Source organism: Trametes versicolor, assembly GCF_000271585.1.
Source record: "Trametes versicolor FP-101664 SS1 unplaced genomic scaffold TRAVEscaffold_11, whole genome shotgun sequence".
NCBI classification, from domain to species: domain Eukaryota; kingdom Fungi; phylum Basidiomycota; class Agaricomycetes; order Polyporales; family Polyporaceae; genus Trametes; species Trametes versicolor.
Window position 1 is genome coordinate 2,333,696 of NW_007360331.1, and position 22,923 is coordinate 2,356,618.

At 59.2% G+C, this 22,923-nt stretch overlaps 7 protein-coding genes across 7 annotated transcripts; 5 read left to right on the plus strand and 2 right to left on the minus strand.

The window, feature by feature from the left end:
• Nucleotides 1-1,711: 1,711 nt before the first annotated feature.
• On the minus strand, nt 1,712-2,744 carry TRAVEDRAFT_74547 (uncharacterized protein). The gene is made up of 4 exons (XM_008045071.1): nt 2,628-2,744; nt 2,399-2,525; nt 2,187-2,345; nt 1,712-2,127 (listed from the first exon to the last, which is right to left on the minus strand). Exon 4 carries the CDS (start codon nt 2,056-2,058, stop codon nt 1,753-1,755), a length of 306 nt encoding a protein of 101 aa, XP_008043262.1. The 5' UTR covers nt 2,059-2,127; nt 2,187-2,345; nt 2,399-2,525; nt 2,628-2,744; the 3' UTR covers nt 1,712-1,752.
• A 1,504-nt stretch (nt 2,745-4,248) lies between these two features.
• TRAVEDRAFT_132533 (uncharacterized protein) lies at nt 4,249-4,796 on the plus strand (the record flags this gene model as incomplete). Its single annotated transcript, XM_008045072.1, has 2 exons — nt 4,249-4,451; nt 4,508-4,796. Coding segments are annotated over 2 exons (492 nt in total), but the record flags the coding sequence as incomplete, so codon positions are not given.
• Nucleotides 4,797-5,306: 510 nt separating this feature from the next.
• TRAVEDRAFT_173742 (uncharacterized protein) lies at nt 5,307-8,809 on the plus strand. The gene is made up of 9 exons (XM_008045073.1): nt 5,307-5,504; nt 5,563-5,589; nt 5,643-5,905; nt 5,959-6,301; nt 6,366-6,522; nt 6,588-6,649; nt 6,701-6,909; nt 6,961-8,330; nt 8,388-8,809. Exons 1-9 carry the CDS (start codon nt 5,325-5,327, stop codon nt 8,783-8,785), a joined length of 3,009 nt encoding a protein of 1,002 aa, XP_008043264.1. The 5' UTR covers nt 5,307-5,324; the 3' UTR covers nt 8,786-8,809.
• A 318-nt stretch (nt 8,810-9,127) lies between these two features.
• Nucleotides 9,128-10,570, plus strand: TRAVEDRAFT_31405 (uncharacterized protein). The gene is made up of 2 exons (XM_008044464.1): nt 9,128-9,201; nt 9,270-10,570. Exon 2 carries the CDS (start codon nt 9,367-9,369, stop codon nt 10,447-10,449), a length of 1,083 nt encoding a protein of 360 aa, XP_008042655.1. The 5' UTR covers nt 9,128-9,201; nt 9,270-9,366; the 3' UTR covers nt 10,450-10,570.
• Nucleotides 10,571-10,707: 137 nt separating this feature from the next.
• TRAVEDRAFT_74550 (uncharacterized protein) lies at nt 10,708-15,754 on the plus strand (the record flags this gene model as incomplete). Its single annotated transcript, XM_008045074.1, has 14 exons — nt 10,708-10,807; nt 11,052-11,219; nt 11,277-11,391; nt 11,453-11,752; nt 11,806-12,463; nt 12,510-12,536; nt 12,603-12,865; nt 12,921-13,263; nt 13,323-13,479; nt 13,541-13,602; nt 13,661-13,869; nt 13,925-14,600; nt 14,668-15,264; nt 15,322-15,754. 13 exons carry the CDS (start codon nt 10,708-10,710, stop codon nt 14,734-14,736), a joined length of 3,147 nt encoding a protein of 1,048 aa, XP_008043265.1. The 3' UTR covers nt 14,737-15,264; nt 15,322-15,754.
• A 260-nt stretch (nt 15,755-16,014) lies between these two features.
• Nucleotides 16,015-20,188, minus strand: TRAVEDRAFT_74551 (uncharacterized protein; the record flags this gene model as incomplete). Its single annotated transcript, XM_008045075.1, has 12 exons — nt 16,015-16,837; nt 16,907-17,109; nt 17,174-17,235; nt 17,300-17,456; nt 17,527-17,872; nt 17,926-18,188; nt 18,245-18,271; nt 18,340-19,258; nt 19,320-19,616; nt 19,668-19,782; nt 19,849-20,004; nt 20,074-20,188. 12 exons carry the CDS (start codon nt 20,186-20,188, stop codon nt 16,015-16,017), a joined length of 3,483 nt encoding a protein of 1,160 aa, XP_008043266.1.
• A 640-nt stretch (nt 20,189-20,828) lies between these two features.
• TRAVEDRAFT_66843 (uncharacterized protein) lies at nt 20,829-22,712 on the plus strand. The gene is made up of 3 exons (XM_008045076.1): nt 20,829-21,067; nt 21,295-21,801; nt 21,865-22,712. The coding sequence occupies exons 1-3, from the start codon at nt 20,902-20,904 to the stop codon at nt 22,539-22,541; spliced, it is 1,350 nt and encodes a 449-aa protein (XP_008043267.1). The 5' UTR covers nt 20,829-20,901; the 3' UTR covers nt 22,542-22,712.
• Nucleotides 22,713-22,923: the final 211 nt, after the last annotated feature.

Here is a 22,923-nt window from a genome sequence, read left to right on the forward strand (position 1 = left end):
CCACTGCGTGTGCACCGTCATCCCGAAGTTGCGAAGGACAGGGAGAGTGAGCATAAGGGACTGCCGCACGTGCGGTAGCGACTAGCGTGGCGGCCATCGCCGCCGGTCGATAAACGGACCTGCTTTGCGGTGGGTTACCGCGTCCGTGACACGCCGCTGCAGGGCAACTCCGAGCTGGCCGACTGCAGCCTCATCGGCCTGAGAGAGCCGGCCTCGCGCCCGAGTCAGTGGCGGGGCAGCCTGAGCAAGCCTGTGGGTTTGGTACCGGCACACCGAGCGGTGGGCCCCGTGCGCCGTGAAAGAGCAGACTCGGACTCGGACAGGGCGAAGCGTGTGCGCTGGTCACTGTGCGTGGGGCTGTTCTGGGTTACCCTGAACTCGAAGGCAGTTTGGCCCGTGAATGCAGCCGTGCTGTTTGATATTAGTGGTTGTACACGCCGGCCGCGGGCGCTCGGGGACGTGTATTGCGCAAGTGCGGGATCTCTGAGTTGCATGCGTCGGCGTGTGCATACAAGTCGTGCCGGGTATAGACTATTCACGGCACTAGAGCTTTACTGAGGTCGTCACTTGCACACGTCCGCAGGGCTCTTCATCGAGCAGCGCAGAATATGTACATGGCTCTGCGGTCGTACCGACATCCCGTGTCGGTGGTACATTGGGATTACGCGTGCACTCCTCTGCGCGACGGTCCGCACGCGAGATAGACAGCGCAGACGCCGCGAGGCACGTCCTGCTGCGACCCAGGGCCGAGTGCCGCCCCTGCCGCTCTCTCGAGGCCGCCGCCCGCGTCCGTGCGGTTCCAGACGGGACGCCACCGCCACCACCGCACAGTCTGACATAGCTCTGCGGGCGCAAAACGGACGTGTATTGTTCATTCGAAGTATCAACTACAGCTCGCGCGGACGCCGCATGCGCGCAGGACAGAGGCGGGCCAATGCCTGCGGCTCGTGCAGAAGCACGACGGCGGCGGCGGCAGGGCGCGGCGGTGCGTACGTTACTGATACGGGCACGCCCCGACCAGACCCGGGTCGGTTGGGGTCGTTTCCACCGCTGCGCATTCGCATTCGCAAGCCGCAAGCCGGGGTCGTCGCGGGCCGTAGCTTCTCAACCGTTCGCATACGCGGACGGCGCGTGTGCGGGTCCGGGCGCGTCGCCCCCCGAGCCCATGTGGGCTGGCCCTGCGAGGGGAGATCGGGGGGCCGCGGCGTGCAGCGTGCAGCGGGCACGGTGTGTCGCCACTCGGAGTTGGGGCGAGCATGTGCGCACGGCGGCAGAGGAGGCGGCGCGTACCTGTCTCTGGGCGGCTGCGCCCTTCGCACAGCGCGAGCGCACCAGTTGTGTGCTGCGATTGTCGCCGGACCCGGTGTTCTGGGCGCGATGGGGTTGGGGTGCACGCTGGCTGCAGCCGGATGCGAAGCGGCGTCAGCGTGCGGCGCACCGCGTTTCAGACACGCGGACGGGAGCCGCGGCGGACGTACTCGGATTGCGTGAGGGCGCTGTGCGCGGCCGTGTGCGAGACCCGCGTGTATGCGATGTCTGCATCCCGCGGGGAGCGGGAACGGGGCGGCGGGCGCGATGCATGCGAGAGTGAGCGGGCGGGCGGGGGCACGGCGGAGTGCGAGCGCAGGGCGTGGTCCAGAGTTGTGTGGCAGGCTCGGTGCGCGCCGCCGCACTCGTAGGCTGTGCTTCAGAGAGGGTGGCTGTTGGGGTTGGATGGCGCGCCGACGCACGGCCACCGAAGCACCGCCGTGGTCAAGCGGGTCTGGTGCTAGCGACGCGACGCACGGCTGTCATTGCCGATGTTGACGTGCTGCTAGCAGGGCCGCGCCGCGCCGCGGCTTCCGTGAGAGCAGCCGTGTCACGACGGGCGTCGCTCGGCGCGATGTGCGTGTTATACGATCCCCGGGGGCGCGGCGGATGCACGCACTCAGTCTCTTGCGGCCCACCACCCCACCATGGTCGACGAGGCAGGGACCGATTGGAGACGGCGTGCATGGCACGGTAGACAGCCAGGGGAGCGTGGCCCGGCTTGCTTTTGGTAGGGCGGAGCGGGCGCATGGCCGGATGTTGTGGGGCGGCGGGCTTCCGACCGGCGGGTCTCTATGCGGCGTGCGCGAGTGGCCTCGGCTGCGTTGTGTGCACCCTAGATGAGATAAGCGAAGGAAGCGGGCGCAGAGGGCACGCACCGAGACTCGTGCGGGTAGCGGGCTCCGCGTGGTCCGTGCGCAGCGCTGGCACACGGGCAGGCGAGGGAGATGGTGATATATAAGGCGGGCCGAGGGGTGGAGGAGCGAGCACCACGGCTGTATGCGTCTCCCTTTCGCTCTACTCACTCGCGGGAAGCTCTGGCGACAGAGCGCGTCAGCTTGCTGGCCGGCGGTACGTGCCCTTTACTGACCGACTTCATGCACTGACGTCGCGTGCAGCAGCACGGCCAGCGTTGCGCATGTCGTCTTGTGAGCGCGAGCCTGGGCCGGTGTCGTGCAGGAGGTGTAGGCGTAGGGCGGGTTCAAGCTGGTGGGGGCCTGTTCGCGTAGCCATTAGACGAATGCTAAGGAGAGGAGCTTGACGCGGTCAGGTGACGGAGATGGCGTGGAGCGACGTGCGATCGGTGGGGAGCGACGCACGATGACGTAGGGCGCGGCGGCGGAGGCTGCTGCGGCACGGTTGGACTTTGCGCGGACGGGGCCGACGGAGGGCCCGGAGCCGGCAGGGCGGCTCATTCGCTCGAGGAGAGAGGCCATGTTGGCGATGAGAGACGAGAAAGAGGCGAGATAAAGAAGGAGGCTCGGGATGGGATGGTGGTCGTCGGGAGCGAGGCCACTGCCGCTCGCATCCTGAGCGCTGAGCCACCGTCACTCGCCCGCTTTCTTTGTGTGCTCCTGCTTGCGTTCTTCTCCCACGGGTAACAGACGCCCATCAGCCTATTTGGCTCGGCAAAGTTGCGGGGAAACATTGTCTACTTTCTCTAGTTCTTCGTGCACTGTCTTTGCTATGTTCTTTCAACTCGCCATCGCACTTCTCGCAGGAGAATCTGTCGTACCACGGGATACTGTTCCTTAAACTAGGCTCTCTTACAAAACCTTATAACTATGGGCCACTTGACCGCCTCTGCCGATATGCATCCTCGTCGATATCGGGCCAGGAGGATTGTCTTCTGCGAATGTATACGGGTGATGCACGGCGCTGCTCTATAACGCAGTGTATGCTCAACTAGCCTCGCTTACACATATCTGTAACTACGGTTCAGACTATCAATCCTTTTCAATCCCCCGAAGCAGCGCTCAGCTCAACTGCAAGCTCCTAGAACCTACTGAGTACATTTCGCTGCATACCTGTTCCTCGTCAGAGCAAGGCTCTCGTGCATCGTTCGTGGTCGACCAAAACGTTGCGCACGAAGCTAGCACTTGTCATCTTTTGACGAGCATGGACTCGCTGCAGGCGCCATTCGAGTATCAATATGGGCCTCGCCGATCTTAGGCCACGAGCACCGAGCAGACGTACCTGTGCTAGAGATCCTGCAGACGTTCTTTCAACTGTGCCCTCGCTGCCCTGTGGCGCGCGCCCAGATTGCGCTTATCCATGGGGACACTGTGCGCCATCGTTCGCGCAGCTGGAAGCTGATGCTGGGCCATCGATGGCGCCGATGTCGGGTGGTGGCGCTCTCGCGCTTGCTCACTTCGTTTACTTCAACCTTCTCCGCGGGCGGTGTCCTAGGATCCCCGCGCTTTGACCATCTTACTCCGGACCTCCGTGAGGGACACCGACACCGAGCATGTCTCACAACACGAACAAATCGAAGGAAGAACAGGCCTCGTCTCGGGAGCTCAAGGATGCTCAGGACGCTCTCGACGGAGCTGCTCAGCCTAGCGAGCCTGGTCGTGCAGGTGAGTCCTGCTTCCGTACATTCTGCATCAGCGGGATTCCGTGAACGCTACATCACCGTACCCCAGCTTCTACACTTGCGTACCCGTAATCCGGCTATGCTGGGGCAGTTATGGCTGGTGCTCGAGCTTGAACGACGCCAGTAAACGTGCCGTTTGAGGCAGAGTCATTCTGGCGCATCTGCGCGAGTACGGGCCGATGGCCATCTGGTTTTATCCATACTTTGACTGCAGTGCCCGTGCGGTTTAATTCAGGGGACTCGTCTAACGACTCTGTCTTTTAGGGAAAATAGAAAATGATATCGTGGATAAAGTGAACGACGCTGGACAGGCTTCCAGCAGCAGCGATGGCCTGGGTATCCTGATGGACGGCGTGAACGGCCTCGTAGAGAGCCTGCCCCCTCTCGTCCGCGCGCTCGACGCCGTCGCACAGATACACCCGTTCCTCGCCTTGGCCGTGGGCGCGTTCAAAGTCGTCGTCGAGCTCGAGGTGAAGCGCCGCGACAACGACAAGAAGATCAACCTGCTGTTTCTGGAAATGCGCAACATGATGGCCGCGCTTCTGCAGTATGTCTTCTATATTCCGGATCGCCGACTTTACTGATACGCTTACACACTCTCAGACTACAAGGTGTACGCACAAACCACGTCGGCGGGGACGGGCTCAGCATCAGCGCACGCCTCGATGACCTCGTCAAGAAGACAGCGAAGGACATCAAGGAGTGCGCAAACGCGTGCGACACGTACTCGCGCAAGCGGCTGCTCGTCAAGGTGCTCAAGGCGCCGAGCTGGGACGGGACGCTGAAGGAGTACATCCAGCTGTTCAGCGACCGCAAGGGCGAGTTCAACTTCGCCATCTCTATCCACACGGGGCTCGGAGTCGACCGCGCGAACGACAAGCTGGACACGCTGATCACCAAGTGCGTGCTCTGTGTACTGCGCGTGTTCTGCGTGCTGACGGGTCAGCACAGGGTGGACGTCGTGATCGCGTTCTTCGAGAAGACCGCCCCGCGCGAACAGCGCGCTCTGGCGGAAGCCATCCGGCAGGAAGGCGGCGCCCAGACGGTGCTCGCGAAGTCCGACGTCCTGCAGGAGCTGCTCCTGAAGGAGCAGCAGCTCGAGGCGGCCGGGCTGCCCTCGACCGATGTCGGCCCACCCGGAACACACGTGGAATCAGGGCTCTATTCTCGCAAGCGCTCCGGCGCGGGGCCGGGTGCGTACTACTACCCGCGGGCGGCGGAGAACCAGCGGGTGCGGAGACGCGTGGAGACGACACGCAGGGGCGGAGGCGGGTACGGGTACCGGCCGAGCTACAGCCCGCCGCGCCGGGGGAGGGAGCGGCCGTATGAGTACACGGGGCGGGAGGAGTGGCTAGGGGAGGGGCGGGAGGGCGTAGAGGAGGAACGGCCGCAGGAGGGCAGCGCTGAGCTGAAGCGGCTGATGCAGGACCTTGCGGACGAGCCGGCGGTGGCGATCCGCAAGAACCTTGTGTGGTTTGCGCGGAAGTTCGCGATCCAGCAGCGGGAGATCGTGCTGGAGATGACGGCGGTGGTCGTGCATGAGGGCGACCGGGTGATCAGCTCGGTGCTTGCGGGTCCGCATGAGCGGATTATCGATCCGGTGGGCTCGTCTGTTCTGCGTATTCAGGGAATTTGGCATTGGCTTACAGCGTACACAGGACCTGTACGAGATATGGAATGATATGGTGAGGTCTTGTGCCCGTGTTTGATACTACTTGAGGGCTAATAACGCAAGCAGCGGTGGCGCGGCATCGTCAAGGCACGACATCTCGTCCTCGCTATACACGACTACTACACCCAGCGGCTGGACGACCAGCGGCGCGCGGTCGCGCAGGGCGCAACACCACAACGCCCTGTTGGCGAAAGCGATGTGTGGGCGCTGGAGTGCCTCGACCTCATGCATCTGCAGCAGATTGTCGAGGCGTTCGACGCGGACGCATCGGGCTTCATCACTACTCAGGAAGTCAACTATTTCACCACGTCGCGTCCGCAGGGGTGGAGGTACGTCTTCTCCTCTCTTGGTAAGCATGCCCCATTGACACGCCGTATCGCAGTTTGCTACATTGGCTGGCCTACTGGGCGGTCGGGTGGCAGGTCGTGATGACCGAGTACAGGAGCAAGATCTACGCCCTTCTCAATCACATGAAGGGCTTCCGCACGTCTGTGCGCGGGCGTGGGCCGGCCGTGGAGAAGTACCTCGACAAGGTCGTGCCGCTTGTGAAGGCGATGACGAGGCCGTTCCGCGAGGATCCGGAGCACCGTTTCTTGCTGGACCGCTTCCGGGGGTATGCGGCGCAGGAGGAGCAGCGGCTGCGTGAGGGGCTGGAGACGGCGAAGTATGATCTGGATGCGCTGGATACGCTGGCGCTCATCAATGGGCCAAGGGGGTTGGAGAGGGTGCGTCCGTCCGGATTGACTCAGGCTGAAGTAGAGAGGGGCGCTGCTAATATCCGTTATACAGAATTTGTTCGTGATCCTGTATCTTCTTTTGCGCCGACACTACGACGTCATGTCCGTCGGAAAGAAAGTCATTCTTCACCCCGAGGAGCTCTCGGACGCAGCGAGCGCGATAGAGCTCGTAAAGGACGCGTTCGTTTACCGTGGTCAGGATCTAACAGGTATCCAAACGCTCCTCACACAACGCTGTGCTTGAGTCAGTGTGTCTGACGCTCCCGTGTTCTAGGGCTGTTTACCCAGCGACGTCTGCAGGTATATCTCGAACTAAGTGACTTCGCTTGCGGAATGGTGAGCTTCGGCTATTTGCATGATGCACGGCAGCTTATCAGGCTTCTTAAGCTGTCGGGATCGTGGGGAAGGGTAGAGGACTACGACTCCGATACCGACACCTTGGTCGGAACGTCAGACGACCTTGATCTAGAAGCCACGGGATGTGGTCCGCCGGAAGCGATGCTAAAGTATCCCCCGCATTCTGAGGTGTTTTATCCGGAGAACGAGGACGGCGTTGACACCGAGGGCATCGAGCTCGCTGAGGAACTGAAACCACTGTGAGCTGTGTTTCTCCCGACTGCTAAGATAGAGGGAGCTGACAGGTGCAGCCTCGGGCACTGGGCTGGGGTGCACACGTCCGAGACTGGCGGAACAGTATCCCGACACACGTTCTCCTTCGACTTCCACGCATTCCCTACCGATCCTCAACAGGTTGTCGCTGCCCCTCTCCCCAGCATACCGTGGATGTGCACTCGTGCGACTCTGACGGGCACGTTCACCGGGCTTGATAAGGACGGCTATCGGACGTACGTCATCTCGGAGGCCTACAACACAAGCACGCTTCCAGCTGGATACACTAAAGTGACGCTGAGCGAAGACGGGAGCACTCTCGTAGGCGAAAAGGACGTCGTGCTCTCTTTCACCACATCCGGTCCCAAGCCTCGCGTCGTGATCAGGAAGGGATCCTCTCCGGACATCATGCAGTTCTACCCCCGACCGTCGGAACTTCGAGGCAACAAGGCCTCTGCGCTGTGGCGATTTGCGATCTCCGCTGTGCTATACGACATCCGCCGCCGCCGTTTCTCATGGGGGTTCTTGAAGGAGCGTCGGGACCGGAAGCACCTCCTCGCGTCCCTCCTCCTCGCCGAGTCGCGCAACGGCTCGCTTCATGCAGACGATGTGGTGGAGCGGGTGCGGCTGGCGAACGCGACGACCCCGGCGGACCTGCACTACTTCGCGTACGCGAGCGTCGAGCCGGCCAGGTTCCCGTGGGTGCTTCCGTGGTGCGCGGAGTGCAAGCGGGTGCTGAGGACGGTGCAGCCATGCCTGCGGTGTGCGCTATGCGCGCTGCCTGGGGGGATCGGTGGCTGCGCGACGCTGTGCGACCGCGTGGAATGTCTGAGTGACCATCGTGCCGGGTATGGGGAACACCGTATTTTGAAGACGAGAGAGGCTGGATGGACGTTGGATTCGTTCAAGAAGGACAAGGACGTGGATGAGCGGAAGTTGATGAGACTGTATTCTCAGGCAGCCGCGGCGGTGGGTTTGCTCGGCGTGGACACGGAGAGGATCATAAGGCTGCCATCGCCGCCATCGCCGCCGGAGTACCGGCCCCGTTCGCTTCAGACCATCACGGAGGTGACGGAGAAGTCTGGGGAGCTACAGAGAGGACGCCCAGGACCAGGACCTGTCGTCGTAGGCCTTCCTGCGTCGAACGATGTTGTTGATGGGGTCGTACCAATGGAGAATGTGCCACAAAGAGGCAGTCCTCGCGAGGCGGACCCGACGTACCCTCCATTCCCTATGGGTTTCCCAGCTGAGCCGACCTTCAGCCTGCGCGGCCCTGCGGTCCAAGAGCCTAGCCCAGAAGTCACCGCCGCGCCGAACGAGGACCCCCCTCCCAAACCACAATGCATCAACTGCGAAGAACCGATCACCTCAACCACATGGGTATATTGGGTATGTGTGGAATGCTCAGGTGAGCAGATTTTTGCATCGGCTCGTGGTGGTGGGCTGACTGCTACCCTGCACATAGACCCGACGTACGTCTGTCTCAGGTGCGACGAGCGTGAGGGCGGGCTTTCTCTCGGGATGCACAAGGCGAACCATGTTCTACTCCGGATCGGAACGACGTCAACCGGCCCAACCTCCCGTAGCCTCTCAAGGATTCGGCATAGATACCTGTCTCCACCCCCTCCGGTAATCGATACCATGCCAACCCCCCCTTTGCCTGGGCAGCGTGTCAGCGAGGCAAGGATAGAGGGCATAGAGGATCGTCTCGGGAGCATGGAGAGCCGGTTTGGGAGAATCGAAGAGCGGATGGAGGGGTTTGAGAATCAGCTTTCTGCCGTGGACGGCCGCTTGGTGCGAATTGATAATATGCTGACCGCTGTTCTGTCTCTCTTGCACCGCAGTAGCTCGCCTTCTGATTAGTTTTTTTTTTTTTTTCGAATCCATACATGACCCTTTGAGCTTTATATCCCTCCCGCTACGTTCTCGAACCACGTGGCACCGTATTGCGGGACGCTTGGGCGCCTTAACACCACCAAAACTTGACCAGATGCCAAACTACCACATCGACAGTTCCGACTATCTCTACCGTCATGTGCTCAAGGCTCCGTATCATCTGCGAGGCCTGTCATTTGATGTGGGTATGTGCATGCCGAAGATACGTATATGATTGTGGTTCGGCGCAGTGGACGTGAGATGTCCAAAAAGAGGACAAGGATAAGCGCGTCCGTCTGGGCTCCAGCTCGATCTTCCCGACCATCATCTGCAACGAGCTCTGTCTGCGCACCAGCACGCGGTGCATACATTTCGACGTGCGCGTGCAGACAATTGAAGCTCATGTGAGTGATACAAGATGCATCCCATGCGTCCACAGAAGTAGAGGACTTATCTGATCGACGTACTGCAGTAGATAAACACATCCCTCGGGAGTGTTTCGACTTGAGGCTCCTCTCTCATCGAGCCATCTGCTCGCACACCGCGAGACCGCTCGCTCACAGACCGCCATGGCCTACCATCTCTGCGTCGACTGTGGCGGCTCTAAGACTGCGGCCGCAATCGCGGACTCTGAGGGCAACATCCTCGGCCGTGGCCAGGGCGGCCCCTCCAACTTTGCTTACCTCGGACTCCCCAACTTCATACAAGCGGTCACCGATACCGTAAACGCTGCTCTCAGGTCGTTCATGCCCCACACCGAGGCCCAATCCCTCCTCCCGCCCAGTGCACCGCTTTTCGCCTCCGCGTGGTTCGGCGTCTCCGGCGTTGACAGCAACGCCGCGATCGCGCGCCTTGTCCCACCTCTTACCGCCCTCCTTGGCGTCGAGCCCGTCGTCGCGAATGACACACATCTGCTGGCAGCCCCGCTGCGCATGCACGACGACGTCTCCGCCGCGATCGGCTGCGTCTCCGGTACGGGCGGTATCGTCGTCAGTTTCCGGCAGGGGCAGGGCACGGGCGCGCGCCTCGAGGAGCTCGGGCGCGTCGGCGGCTGGGGGTGGATCCTGGGCGACGAGGGCGGCGGATTCCACGTCGGGCGCGAGGCGGTGCGGCAGATCCTGTGGGACGAGGACCGCGCCTCTGTATACCCGCCGGAGGAGCGCAAGACGGAGAGCACACTCAAGACGCGCGTTATGCAGCATTTTGGCGTCGCGGATCCGTTCGAGCTCCTCACGGTTGTGCACTGGCCGGACCCCGTCGCGGGGGCGGAGGTGGATGCCACGGCGCCCGCGTACACGCGCGACGTGCGCGAGAAGCGGCTATCGTCGCTCGCGCCGCTCGTGTTCGCGGCCGCGTTCGAGGACAAGGATGCGCTCGCGCTGCGTGTTCTGGGAGTCACGACGAACGTGCTTATTGACCAGATCTGCGTGCTACTGCGGCCGGAGGCGGAGGGTACGGAATATGCGCCGCGGACGGTGAAGGCGAGCGAGACGATCCTGTGCTTTGGGGGAAGCCTGGCGGGCGTGGAGGCGTATAGGAAACTCCTACTAGACGAGCTTGCGCGGAGGGGACACGTTATGAAGCGGGTGACGTTCATCGACGACGCGGCGGTGGCTGGTGCGAAGGCGCTCGCAGCGTTGGGCAGAACATGATGATCTCGAGGGAACAAGTGTGTATGTATTCGTAATATCTTGGGATTGATGTACGTGGTATTTTTCGTTATGTGGAGGGCTACGTATGTACCTGCGCGGGCTGGTTCACGGTGTTGTGGCATATAGTACGAGCCCAAGCCCGGGATGTTCGGCCGGGCGCTTTAAACGGGGTCGTATCGGATGCAATCCTCCTCAAACTTTGACCATCTCCCACTAACACCGCGCCAACATTACATACGGACTCCGGAAACATCGAGCATGTCTCTAAACGCACACGACTCGGAGGAAGAGGTACCTCCATCGTCGGACAGTGCCGTCAAGAAAGCCCAAGATGCTATCGAAAGGGCCGCTCAGCCCGGTGAGCCCGGTCGTGCAGGTCAGTCTGCATTTTGCAACAGCGTACATGCAGGGAGTAGCACAGGAAATACCGAAGGTGTTTCCTCCTTACCCATTATGCCAAAGGCGGGTAAGGATAGGTGAACAATTTCTGCACCTGCCGCTTCGTCGACTTTCCCCTTCGACTTGCTCCCCTAGACGAAGGCGATTTTGTCGAGGTAGGGGAGGATACCCCTCGACGATCTCTCACGCTATTTGTTTTTCAGGCAAGCTGGAGAAGGTGATTTTGGACTCGGTGAACACAGAAGGGGATGCTGCAAGCAGTAGCGTCGGGTTAGGCATCCTACTAGATGGTGTGAACGCTATCACAGAAAACCTACCCGTGCTTGTGTGTCTACTCAACACTCTTGCAAAGGTACATCCGTTCCTTGAGGGTACGAGTATTCCTTACGTGCTAATCCCTGTCAAGCGTCACTGATAAACTGCTCAAGTTGTCGTCGGCGCATTCAAGGTCGTCGTCGAACTGGAAGGGAAGCGTCATGATAACGACAAGAAAGTGAAATTACTGTTCTTCGAGATGCATAACATGATGGCAACGCTTCTACAGTACGTCTGGTACATTTCGCTTGCTGTCCCAGTGCCAGCTCACAGCTCACGACGCGCTCAGACTGCGAGATATAGACAGCAATCACGGCGTCAGCCACTCCGCACTCAGCATTGGCGCGCGCCTCGACGTCTTGGTCAAGAAAACTGCGAAGGATATCGAAGAGTGCGCGAACGCGTGCAACGCGTACTCTCGCAAGCGACTACTGGTCAAAGTTCTTCAGGCGCCGAGCTGGAATGAGAAGCTGAAGGACTATGTCTCTCTCTTCCGCCTCCGCAAGAGCGATTTCAACATCGTCATATCCTCCTATATCAGCACTGGAGTCGAACGCGCGAACGTCAAGTTGGACACACTGAATACAAAGTTCGTACATCAGGAATCGTATATCTTCTCCTACTGAAGAGCTTTGAGCTTAGCATGGATGCAGTGGTGCGGATTTTTATGGACTTCGCACCTCCTGAGCAACGCGTGCTAGCAGAAGTTGTCGATCGAGTTCAAGGCGGCGCAAAAGGCGTACTCGCCAATCCCAACGTCCTGAAGGATCTCCTCCTGAAGGAGCAGCGGCTCGAGGCAGCCAAGCACCCCTCAGACGACAATGTTTCTCCCTCAGGCATACGCATGCAGTCCGGTGGGGTACCATATATGCCCGGCACGACAACGCCGTATGTGCCCTGGATGAAAACGCCGTATGCGGCGCCCAAAATGACAACGCCGGGGTCGGCTCAGTACTATTCGCGCGCAGCGGAGACCCAGAGGTTACGGAACCGGCCGGATAATACGCAGGGAAACACGCCGTACGAGCCACAGCGGTACTACCCTGGGAGAAATTCGCGGACAGTGGACGTTTTCCAGGCGGGTGAGGAGCCGGAGGGGAGCCCCGAGATGAGGAGGCTGATGCAGGACTTGGTGGACGAGCCGGTGGTGGCGATACAGAAGAACTTGGTATTTTTCGCGCGGAAGTTTGCGATACAGCAGAGGGAGCTCGTAAGGGAGATGAGAGAGGTGGTCAAGTATGAGAGTGAAAGAGTGATCGCAGAGTTGCGTGGGGGTCCGCATGAGCGCATCATCGATCCGGTGAGCTCTTCCACTTTCGAAAGCGACGTTCGCTGACCGTAACTAGGACCTGTCCGAGATATGGAAGGACATGGTAAGGCTTAAACGTTCAAGTCGAATGGCAAGGTCGTCACTAGACGGCGGCTGACGCACCCATCAGCAATGGCGCGGGATCGTCAAGGCACGGCATCTCGTCCTCGCTCTACACGACCACTACGCGCAGAAAATCGACGACCAGCAGCATGCAGCTGCGCGGGGATCATCACCACTACGCCCCGTCAGCGAGGGCGATAGGTGGGCGCTAGAGTGCCTCGATCTTATGCATCTGCAGCAGATCATTGAGGCGTTCGACACCGACGCGTCCGGTTTCATCACTGTTCAGGAGGTGAACAACTTTACGACCTCGCGGCCCAAGGGATGGAGGTACGCCGTTATCGCTCATAGATAGCATGGACTACAGCGACATACTGAAGGACAGCTTGTTGCATTGGCTGGCATACTGGGCGGTCGGGTGGCAAGTTGCGATGGCCGAGTACCGGCGCAAGATATATGCACTCCTAGCGCGCATGAACCACTTTCGGGTCTCTGTGCGCGTTCGCGCACCGGCTGTGCAGGACTACCTTGACGAAGTCGTACCACTGGTGAAGGAGATGACACAATCATTCCGCGAGGATCCGGACCGCCGCTCCCTGTTTGACCGGTTCCGACGGTATGTGGAGCAGGAGGAGAAGCGGCTGCGTGAGGGTCTGGAGATGGCGAAGTATGATTTGGACGCACTGGAAACGCTTGCGCTCATCAATGGATCAACAGGGTTGGAGAGAGTAAGTCCATTCGCACTGAGGATGGAGGCTGAGAAGGGGCGCTGATAGCCGTTGGGCAGAATCTGTTCATTGTGCTATATCTACTTCTACGCCGACACCACGATATCATGGCGGCGGGAAAGAAGGTCATTCTCCATCCCAAAGAACTCTTCGATGCAACGAGCGCGATACAGCTCGTGAAGGATGCGTTCGATTATCGGGCTCAGGACTTAATAGGTAATCTGACGCTCCCCGTTTGTAGTGCTGGCAAAGCAACGTCTGATCCTACCGTGCCCAGGTCTGTTCACCCAGCGACGCTTGCCGGTGGATCTAGAGTTGAGGGACTTTGCATGTGGAATGGTGCGTGTCCGCGACTACATAATATGGTGCTCGCGCCCAGCTTATTTGTCACCCTCAGTTGTTGGACTCGTACAAAAAGGGAGGGAAAATATACAGCCACGATACCGATGACTGGGCCGAAACGTTGGACGTTGATCTAGGCGAGACGAGAGACTGCCCGCCGGAGGCGATGTTGAAGTATACCCCGTATCTCGAGGAGTTCTACCCGCAAGGCGAGGACGATACCGACGGTGAGGATACCGAGGTCAATGAAGACTTGAAGCCACTGTGAGCAACTTTCCTGTAACGTTTCTGGTAGATCAGAAGAAGCTGATATGTGCAGCCTCGGGCGCTGGGCTGGGGTAACAACATCGGTGGTTGACGGAACATTGTCCCATCGATCCTTCAATTTTAACTTCCACATCTCCCCTTCCGATAGGAAACAAGTCATCGCTGCCCCTCCTCTCACTATGCCGGAGCCTTATGCCCATGCGACTCTGACGGGCACGTTCACGGGTCGCGACCAGGAGGACCACCACCGCACGTATATCATATCCAATGCCTACAACACCAGCGCGCTCCCGGTCGGCTACCTAAAGGTAGTGCTGAGCGAAAACGGGACCACTCTAGATAACGAGAAGAACGCCGCACTCTCCTTCAGCACATCGGCATCCGATCTCAATCTTCCCCGCGTCGTGATCAAGAAGGGATCCTCTCCGGACATCATGCAGTTCTACCCCCTGCCTTCGGAGCTAGAAGGCAACAAGGCCTCTGCTCTGTGGCGGTTTGCCATCTCCGCTGTGCTGCACGAGGTCCGCCGTCGACGACTCTCGTGGGGATTCATCAAAGAGCGTCGGGACCGGAAACACCTCCTCGCGTCGCTCCTCCTCGCCGAGCTGCAGAATGGCTCGCTCCACGCAGACGATGTGGCGGAGCGCGTGCGGCTGGCTAATCAGACGACCCCCGCGGACCTGCACTACTTTTCATACGCGAGCGTCGAGCCGGCCAGGTTTCCGTGGGTGCTTCCATGGTGTGCGGAGTGCAAGCGGGTGCTGAGAACGGCCGTGCCGTGCTTGCGCTGTGCAGTTTGCACCCCCGGGCCGCCTGAAGAGGCCGTACGCGGTGTGGCGCTATGCGTTCGCGCGGAATGTCTGAGGAGCCATCTCAGCGGTGGAGTCCACCGCATCTTGAAGACGAGAGAGGTCGGGTGGGCACTTGATGCGTCCAAGGCGGACAATCGCTTAGATGAGGGAAAGCTGATGGTGTTGTACTATCGGGCGGCGGACACGCTCGGAAGAAGGGGCGGAAGGTTGCCTTCGCCAACAGGAGGCCGGTCCCCCGCACTTTCAACCATCGCGGAGGTGACGGGCGAGTCAGAAGAGCTACCAACTTGGGGACGTTCAGAACCAGGACCCGCCTTCCGAATAGGCCTCGATGGATTTCCACTACCTGCGGGATTTGTGCCACTACGAAGAGGTAGTCCTCGGGAGAATGACGCGACGTTGTCTCCGTTCCATATCGGCTCTTCGTCTGAGCCAGTGCCCGGTCTTTACGGGCACGCTATTCAGGATGCTAGCGCAGAAGAAGTCGCCGCGTCGAACGAGGACCCTTCTCCCAGTCCACGATGCATTGGATGCGATGCACCAATCACCACGCCCACTTGGGTGTGTGTGGAATGTTCAGGTGATCGGTTTTTATTTTCAGCTCGTGGCAGTGGACTGACTGCTTCCTTGCACATAGATCCGACGTACGTCTGTCTCAGCTGTGACGAGCGCGAGGGTGGGCTTTCACTCGGGTTGCACGAAGCACCCCATATACTCCTCCGGATCGAGGCGCCAGTCCCAGACTTCCCTAGCCGTCCAAGGATACTCCCGCCTCCAACATCACCCGCTTTCATGCCTTATAACACCTGGCAAAACTCAGATGGGCAGGGTGTTAGCGAGGCGAGGATACGTAGAATGGAGGATCGTATGGAGAGAACACTCTGGGGTATTGAGGATCATCTTTGGATTAACAAGGACAGTGTAGACGATCATCTGTGGAGTGTTGATGACCGTCTCTGCAGTAGCGAGGATCGGCTTATGGCAATCGAGAAGCGGATGGAGGCGCTCGAGAACAAGTTCACTGACGGTATGGCGCGGATCGAACATATGTTCACCACTGTACTGTCTTCTCTCCACCGTAGCGGCTCACCCTCTGACTAGTTTGTGATTCCGAGGCGATACTTGAACTTTTACAGGCCCGGGGCAACTTTGTACTACGAGTAGTTTTCGAACATGTATCAGACTGGAAGTGCCGTATGGTATATACCCTACTATGTATGGGCGCGTTGGGTAGATGTAGATATTAACCTATCACTTAATTACCAGCTAGAGGCATAGCGAAAGGCCCCACAATAACACAATATAAGAAGATCTCGGCATCTCTGTGGTGTTAGCAGATGACGCATCTGCCAGGCCTGAGACATGTCCACGGGCTGCTGGAGGCATGTACATCCGTCTGGCGAAAAACGCCTGGTTTACAAGCCGAACAATATGTGCTCGACTTTGACGTCAGTACCCTACCGCACGTCCCGCACGGGAGCAGCAACCACGGGAACTTGTCTGGCTCCAGCGCCGCGTGCGCGCAGAAATGCACATCCGCGGGTGTCGCGAGCCCAAGGAGCCGTGTGCACTCTGCAGCGTCGTCGGAGGGGAGCGCGGTGCCTTTGGAAGATACGGCGTGCAGGAGGGAGGCTAGGCGCTGCTTGCGACCCCTGCGCTCCCGAAGGAAGTCCCACGAGAACAGGCGGCGGCGGACGTCGTAGAGCACGGCGTCGAGTGCGAACCGCCAGAGAGCGGCAGGTTTATTCTTCGCGAGAGCTGAGGGCGTGGGGTAGAAGAGCATGGTTTCGGGGGACACTCCTTTCTTGAATACGACGTACGGCTTGGGACCTGGGGTTGTGAAGGCGGCTGAGACGTCTTGCTCCCCGACGAGCGTCGTCCCGTCTGCGTCTAACGTTGCTTTGAAGTAGCTGGGGGCCACCGCGCCGCTGTTGCAGGTGGTCGCGATGAGGTACGTGCGCTGGCCGCCGGCAGTCACTTCCAGAACTTCGCCCGTTGTCGTTTGCACGGTGCACAGCCGCGATTGAAGGAGCCGGGAGATGGCGACGACTTTGCTGGAGTCTGCGGGCGAAATGTGGAAGGTGAACGTGAAGACGTCACGGTGCAGGGTTTTGTCTGCTTCGTGTGTTCGAGAAGCGACCCAGTAACCGAGACTATCATATGAGAAGCAGTTCGTACAATCAGAACTTTTGTCCTTTGGGTCGAGAAAAAGCAAGGCTTACAGAGGTCTCAGGTCTTCTATGATATCTGTGCCTTCGCTCTCAACGCCATCGTCGCTCTCTGGATAGAAGTTCTCGAAATGGGGAGGATACTTCAATATCGTGGCCTGCGGTGGAGTGCGTGTAGTTTCGTCGAGGCCGTGGCTTTCGGCAGCTATCCGTTGTATGTAGGCCGAACCAAAGTACTTCGTGAATGACGGCGACAGCTACATTCCGACGCAATGATAAGATCATCGTGCATTAGACGTGCACGACATAAATCTGTCTCACCATGCCACATGCGAAATCGCCGAGTTCAAGATGAACATTCAGCCGTCGTTGGGCGAGTAAACCTAACATGTCAAAACATCAATATTTATCGCTGCTCAACTCCACAGAGGGACGCTGGATCTGAACCTGTAATGACCTGCACCCGATAGTTGAATGCGTCCTGCACAAGCGTCATAGTCTCCGCGGCGTCTGAGAGCTCATCGGGGTGAAGGATGACTGTCTGCGCGAGTCGCATGATGTCGTAGTGTCGGCGCAGCAGAAGATATAGGATAACAAAGAGACTCTGCCGTGACGCTGTCAGGCTCGGTGGATGGATGCTTACACAAACCGAGACGAGGGAAGTGGGTACTTACTCGCTCGAGGCCCCACCGCGAGCCGCTGATGAGTGCCAGGGTATCCAAGGCATCCAGATCGTACTTCGCCGTTTGCAGGCCTTTGCTGATGCGTGCCTCCTCCTGAGTGGTATACTCCTGAAAGTGGCGGCTAACGCGGTGAAGCTGCGTGTCCTCGCGGAAATTGTCGGTCATGGTCTGCACCAGAGACGTGACTGTTGAAAGGTAGGAGGCCGCCGCATCGCGACGGGAGCGCACGAGAGGCTGGGCTTGGTGCATGAGTGTGAGGAGCGCCCAGATCTTGCGCCGATACTCCGTCATCGAGGCCTGCCAGCCGACTGCCCAGTACGCGAACCATCGCAGAAGGCTGTTGGCAAGCTGAGTAAAGTCTTGGATCTGCACCGGTGAAGCAGGCCATACCTCCATCCGCGGGGCCGAGAAACCGTGAATCGATTGACTTCTTGAATGGTGACGAAGCCGGAGGAGTCGCTGTCTAGAGCCTCGCTGATGTGATGTAGGTGCATGAGGTCGATGTACTCGAGCGCCCATAGCTCGTTCTCGCTGATAACAAGCTGCTGCTGCGAGCGGCGGTCGAGGGCACGCTGCTGATCATCGAGCCGCTGCGTGTAGTAATCGTGGATGGCGAGCACGACGTGACGCGCTTTGACAATCCCGCGCCATCGCTGTCGTTGAGTATTAGCGACTACTGGTCGGAGTGCTAGACTGCCATATTGCTCACCATATCCTTCCATATCTCGTACATGATCTATGCATCCGTGCGTCAGCTCTCCAGTCTTTGAATGTGTCCAGTCTGCACGCAAAATGAACACATACTGGGTCTATGATCTTCTCGTGTGGACCGTCTAACACGGTTCTGATTACACGATCGCCTTCATGGACGATCACATCCGTCAGCTGCGCTACAGTCTCCTGCTGCTGGATGAGAAACCTGTGCTCAAACGTCTCGAGATTCTTGCGGATGGCGACCGCAGGCTCGTCCGCGAGGTCCGCCATCAGCTGATCGACTTCCCAGTTCGTCTCCAATACTGGTAGATACGGGGCCTCCTCTTCGCATGAGTCCGCCCATGGGTTAGATGTAGAGGCCTCAGGGACCGGCCGGCTACCGACTGCGTACGCGGCGGTGTAGGAAGGCCCACTGTATGTGAACGGAATATCGGTCGCCGGAGGGACGGGGTCGTCGGGTCGCCAGGTCGATGCCTCATCGTAGGGCGTGGCATATGTAGTGCGGGGCCCCCGTGGTGGGACAGACCGCACGCGCGATCGCTGATGCTCGGCCGCGCGGGGGTAGTAGTAGGCGGAATACAACCCGCTAGGGGCAGTATCCATGGCGGGCCCTACGTACGAGGGGATGACAGGCGGTTCTGGGTATGCGGGAATGCCAGGTGGTCCTTGGTACGAGGGGATGATAGGCGTAGGCAGGTACGTCGTATCGCCAGAACTTTGCCCGGGGTACCCCATAGAAATGGGTCCTGTATATGGGGGGACGAAGGCAGACCCAGGATACGGGGCGAAAAGTCCCGGTCTAGCCGGCGGGGGAATGCGAGGGGCGCCAGGGGGATCAGAGGTAGGCTGTTGGCCGCCTTCTAGGAGCTGCTCCTTGCGAAGGAGTTCTTGCAGTATGCGAGGATTGCCGAGTACGGCCTGCGTTCCGCCTCCTTGACGGATGGCGTCTGCGAGTGTTTGTTGTTCGCGTGAAACCACCTTTTCGAAGAACTCAACAACGATCTCTATTCTGTAGCAGGAGAGATAATTCGTCATTGTGCGAGCAGTGGCTTATGCTGGAGAATACAGACTTTGTTAGCAGCACATCCAGCTTGTCGTTCGCATCGTCGATGCCAATTCCAGTATGGATGGAGATGGCGAAGTTGAACTCGCCCTTGCGGTCGTTGAACCGCTGGATATACTCCTTGAGCGTCCCGTCCCAGCTGGGTGCCTTGAAGACCTTGACGAGCAGGCGCTTGCGCGAGTAGGCGTCGCAGGCGTTCGCGCACTCCTTAATATCTCTAGCGGCATCTTCCGACGCCTCCTTGAGGCGAATATTGATAGTGAGACCGTCGCGGGCGACATGGCCCTTGCGGACTCCCTGTAACCTAGCAGGGGGACTTAGAGGCGATGCTGCAGAACGATGGTATAAGACTTACTGCAGAAGCGCGGCCATCATATTCCTCATCTCGAGGAAAAGAAGGGTAACCTTCTTGTCATTGTCGCGCCGTTTTACCTCAAGTTCGACAACAACCTTAAACGCACCCACAGCAACTGCGGGATACGAGAGTCAGCCCCGAGGTCCTCGGAAAGCAATCGTGTACATAGAGAGGCACTCACTGGCGAGGAATGGATGGATCTGGGCCACGGCATCGAGCGCGCGCACCAGCGGAGGTAGGCTGTGGACAAGCGAGTCGACTCCGTCCAGGAGGACGCTCAGACCATCACTATTACTAGAAGCCTGTCCTGCATCATTGACGGAGCGTACGAGCTTGTCTTCGATTCGAAATGTAAGTGGTCAGTAAAACGAGCAACTGGGGTCGTTCCTTTTGGGGATGACGGTACCTGCGCGGCGCGATTCGCGGGGCTCTGCAGCTGTGGTGAGAGCTCGCTGAGCGTCTTCGAGAGTCACTATTGGACTAGATGAAGGAATTGCACTAGTGGTGGTTAGGTCTAGCATCATTGGCTGTGGCCAAGACGTAGGGGAACGGGGACCACCGTTGGATTGACAACAGCCGCGGAGTGAGAAATTGCAACCACATGGGCGTTCCAAATGCGCGACTAGTTGAGGGATGGCGCCGATTTTTTCGAGCTACTCATCCCATGCTAACACTGAAGACACTCGGCGCAATTTGAGAGATAGTCAATGGGACCAGCGCAGTTGCCTGGAACTTGAGGCAGTTGGGAGAGTCGAAGACAGAGGCGCCCATGCTTGTTCCTGAGTGCCATTGGGCGCTAACGTGGATCTTCCTGGACCTGGACCACGATCGACCACGATGTTGCACAGCGCGCCCAGATGCGTCCTGACACTGTCTCTCCGCGATGTTGTTTATTGCCGGTAGGTGTATCAGGAACGCTGAGCAGCACTACAGTGACACGAGACGTCCTGGGTTTTTACGTCGCGCGCTAGGCGACAGCCAGGGCGCGCCCGAAAAGCAGTGTTTCCAATTTCGCTACGCCCGACGGTTTCACAGATTTCAAATCCTCATGTGGCCAGCATCACGTATACCCGCTGCATACCGTCCCATTGACGTCTGTGCCTTGTCGACGTCGCTCTCCAGAGGTCAGTCCTCTCTTACCGTGCCTCCTACACTATGCCTCTCATTCGTTGACCTCCTTCCGCCAACCACTACTAGCTCGCGCCGGTCGCTCATATACCCAGCCATACGCAGGATGTCATCGGATATAGTGACCGTTGACGACCTCAGCGAGTCGCCTCCGTTTGAATACTCCGACGTTGCGTTCGAACCAATCCCAATTCCGGGCGACCCCGCCATATGGGACGGATATGTTCATGTAGCACGGGAGCAAGGTCTATCGGCGACATTGCAATTCACAGGTATGTCACGCCGTTTGCGTCTGATCTCGAAACCAGACGGTATAAATGGTTTTCGAGGCTTTGTCCGCCTCGGGGAGGGGCAAATCCGCGCAGAAGGCCCGCCGGGTTAGACTTCTTGCTCTTGCTATGCTTTGTCACGAATCGTCTTTAATATCGTCTAGTGACGAGACCGGTTTGTCCTCATTCATGGCCGATCGAGGGCGCTCACATGGTTGGACCACCCACAGGTTCACAAATCTCCGTCTTCGGTCGCGTCGACCCACCACAGAATGGCGCAGAGCCTCCCCTCTCGCTATACAGTGTCGGAGACACAAAGCTCCAAGCCTTCATCCCCGATGTCGTCAACGCGTCCGTGGACAATGTCGCGTTCTTCAACTCGAGCATCATGCCTTACGGCGTGTACACGCTCACCATCAATGTCGCCCGCGCAAGCGCCGACTCTCCATTTTACCTCGATTACGTCCAGTATAACACCACCGACCCCAGTGCTGCATCCGCCGAAACTACCTCTGCAAGTATCAGTTCTACTAGCTCTACCGCAGAAGCGACGACGAGTGCGCCCGCACCTGCGAATCTAGCGTCATCATCCTCTACCCCGGTCGGGCCTATAGTGGGCGGCGTGGTCGCAGGTGTAGTGGCTATCTCGGCAGTCATCATCGCGTTCTTATGCTATCGCATGCGGAGACGAAGACCTGGAGCCAGAGCGCCTCTTTCGCCCTTGGAAGCCGCAAGTCGTATGTCGTTCCCCCTTACGCAATATATCCCTGAGGACTCACCGCGGTATCTTGTTTCTACAGCTTCGGCTTCACGCATCACCCCATACGTCGTCCCCGCACACGCGCGCTCGCAAAGCCGCTTCAGCGAGGGGCAGCTGGCGTCCACCTCCGCACCGTACTCCCCGGGAATGCGCGAGGTCGCCGGCGCCAGCGCGTACTCGCTCGGCGCGTCCACATCCGCCGGGGAGACCGCGAAGGGCTACTACCCCGGCTCTGGCAAGGGAGCGCGCGCGTCCCCAGGGCCTCAGAACCGCCAATACAACACCGCGTCCCCTGGGGCGTCCGCGTACGCCACGAGTAGCAGCGGTGCGGCGTCGTCTTACGGTGGGCCTGGGCCGGCGAGCGCGTTCGGAGGCACCCACTCAAATACAAACTCGAACTCGCGCGCGCACGCGTCGCCGTCCCCCATGTCGAGCGTGCATGACCTGCCGAACTTCGTCGGGCGCGGGGGCGCGGGGCACACGAAGGGCCAGCGCTCGGAGGCGGAGGCGCTGCTCGCGGGGTCTGAGCTGGGTGAGGGTGTTAGTTTGGGGGCGGGTGGGGGCGTGCAGGAGGACTCGGGGGTGCGGTTTGAGCCGGGGGTGACGCCGTCGGACGTGGCGCCGGTGCTGCCGCCTGGCGCGGTGCCGATACGGTCGGCGGCGACGCGCTCGGAGGTCGCACGCGCGGATGTGCCGCCGGCGTATACGTTTGATTGAGCTTTGTGGTGGGCGCGAGGTGGGAGTATGTGTTGGTATGGGACCGTGACTGGTGCCGGGTTCTTGACTTTTACGATGTAGCCTAATGTTCAGCTGTCTGGTCCTCTTACTATAAGTCCTGGTATGATGTTCTTATTACTTGGCTTTTGGTGGCAGTTGATGTACTCCCCGCGAAGAAGATGTCTCTCCATTGGCGGCCCTTGTGCATCGCAGCGCACGAACGGGCCATACTCCTGCGAGGCTCTCCTAAGGACTCCCTACAACATAACCAACGACGTGTATGCACCCCACTGCAGCTCTGCCTCCGAGTGCCAGCTGCCTGCACGCTGGCAGGGTGCTGCCATGCATAACCATGCGCGAATGACCCAGGACAACTACGGCG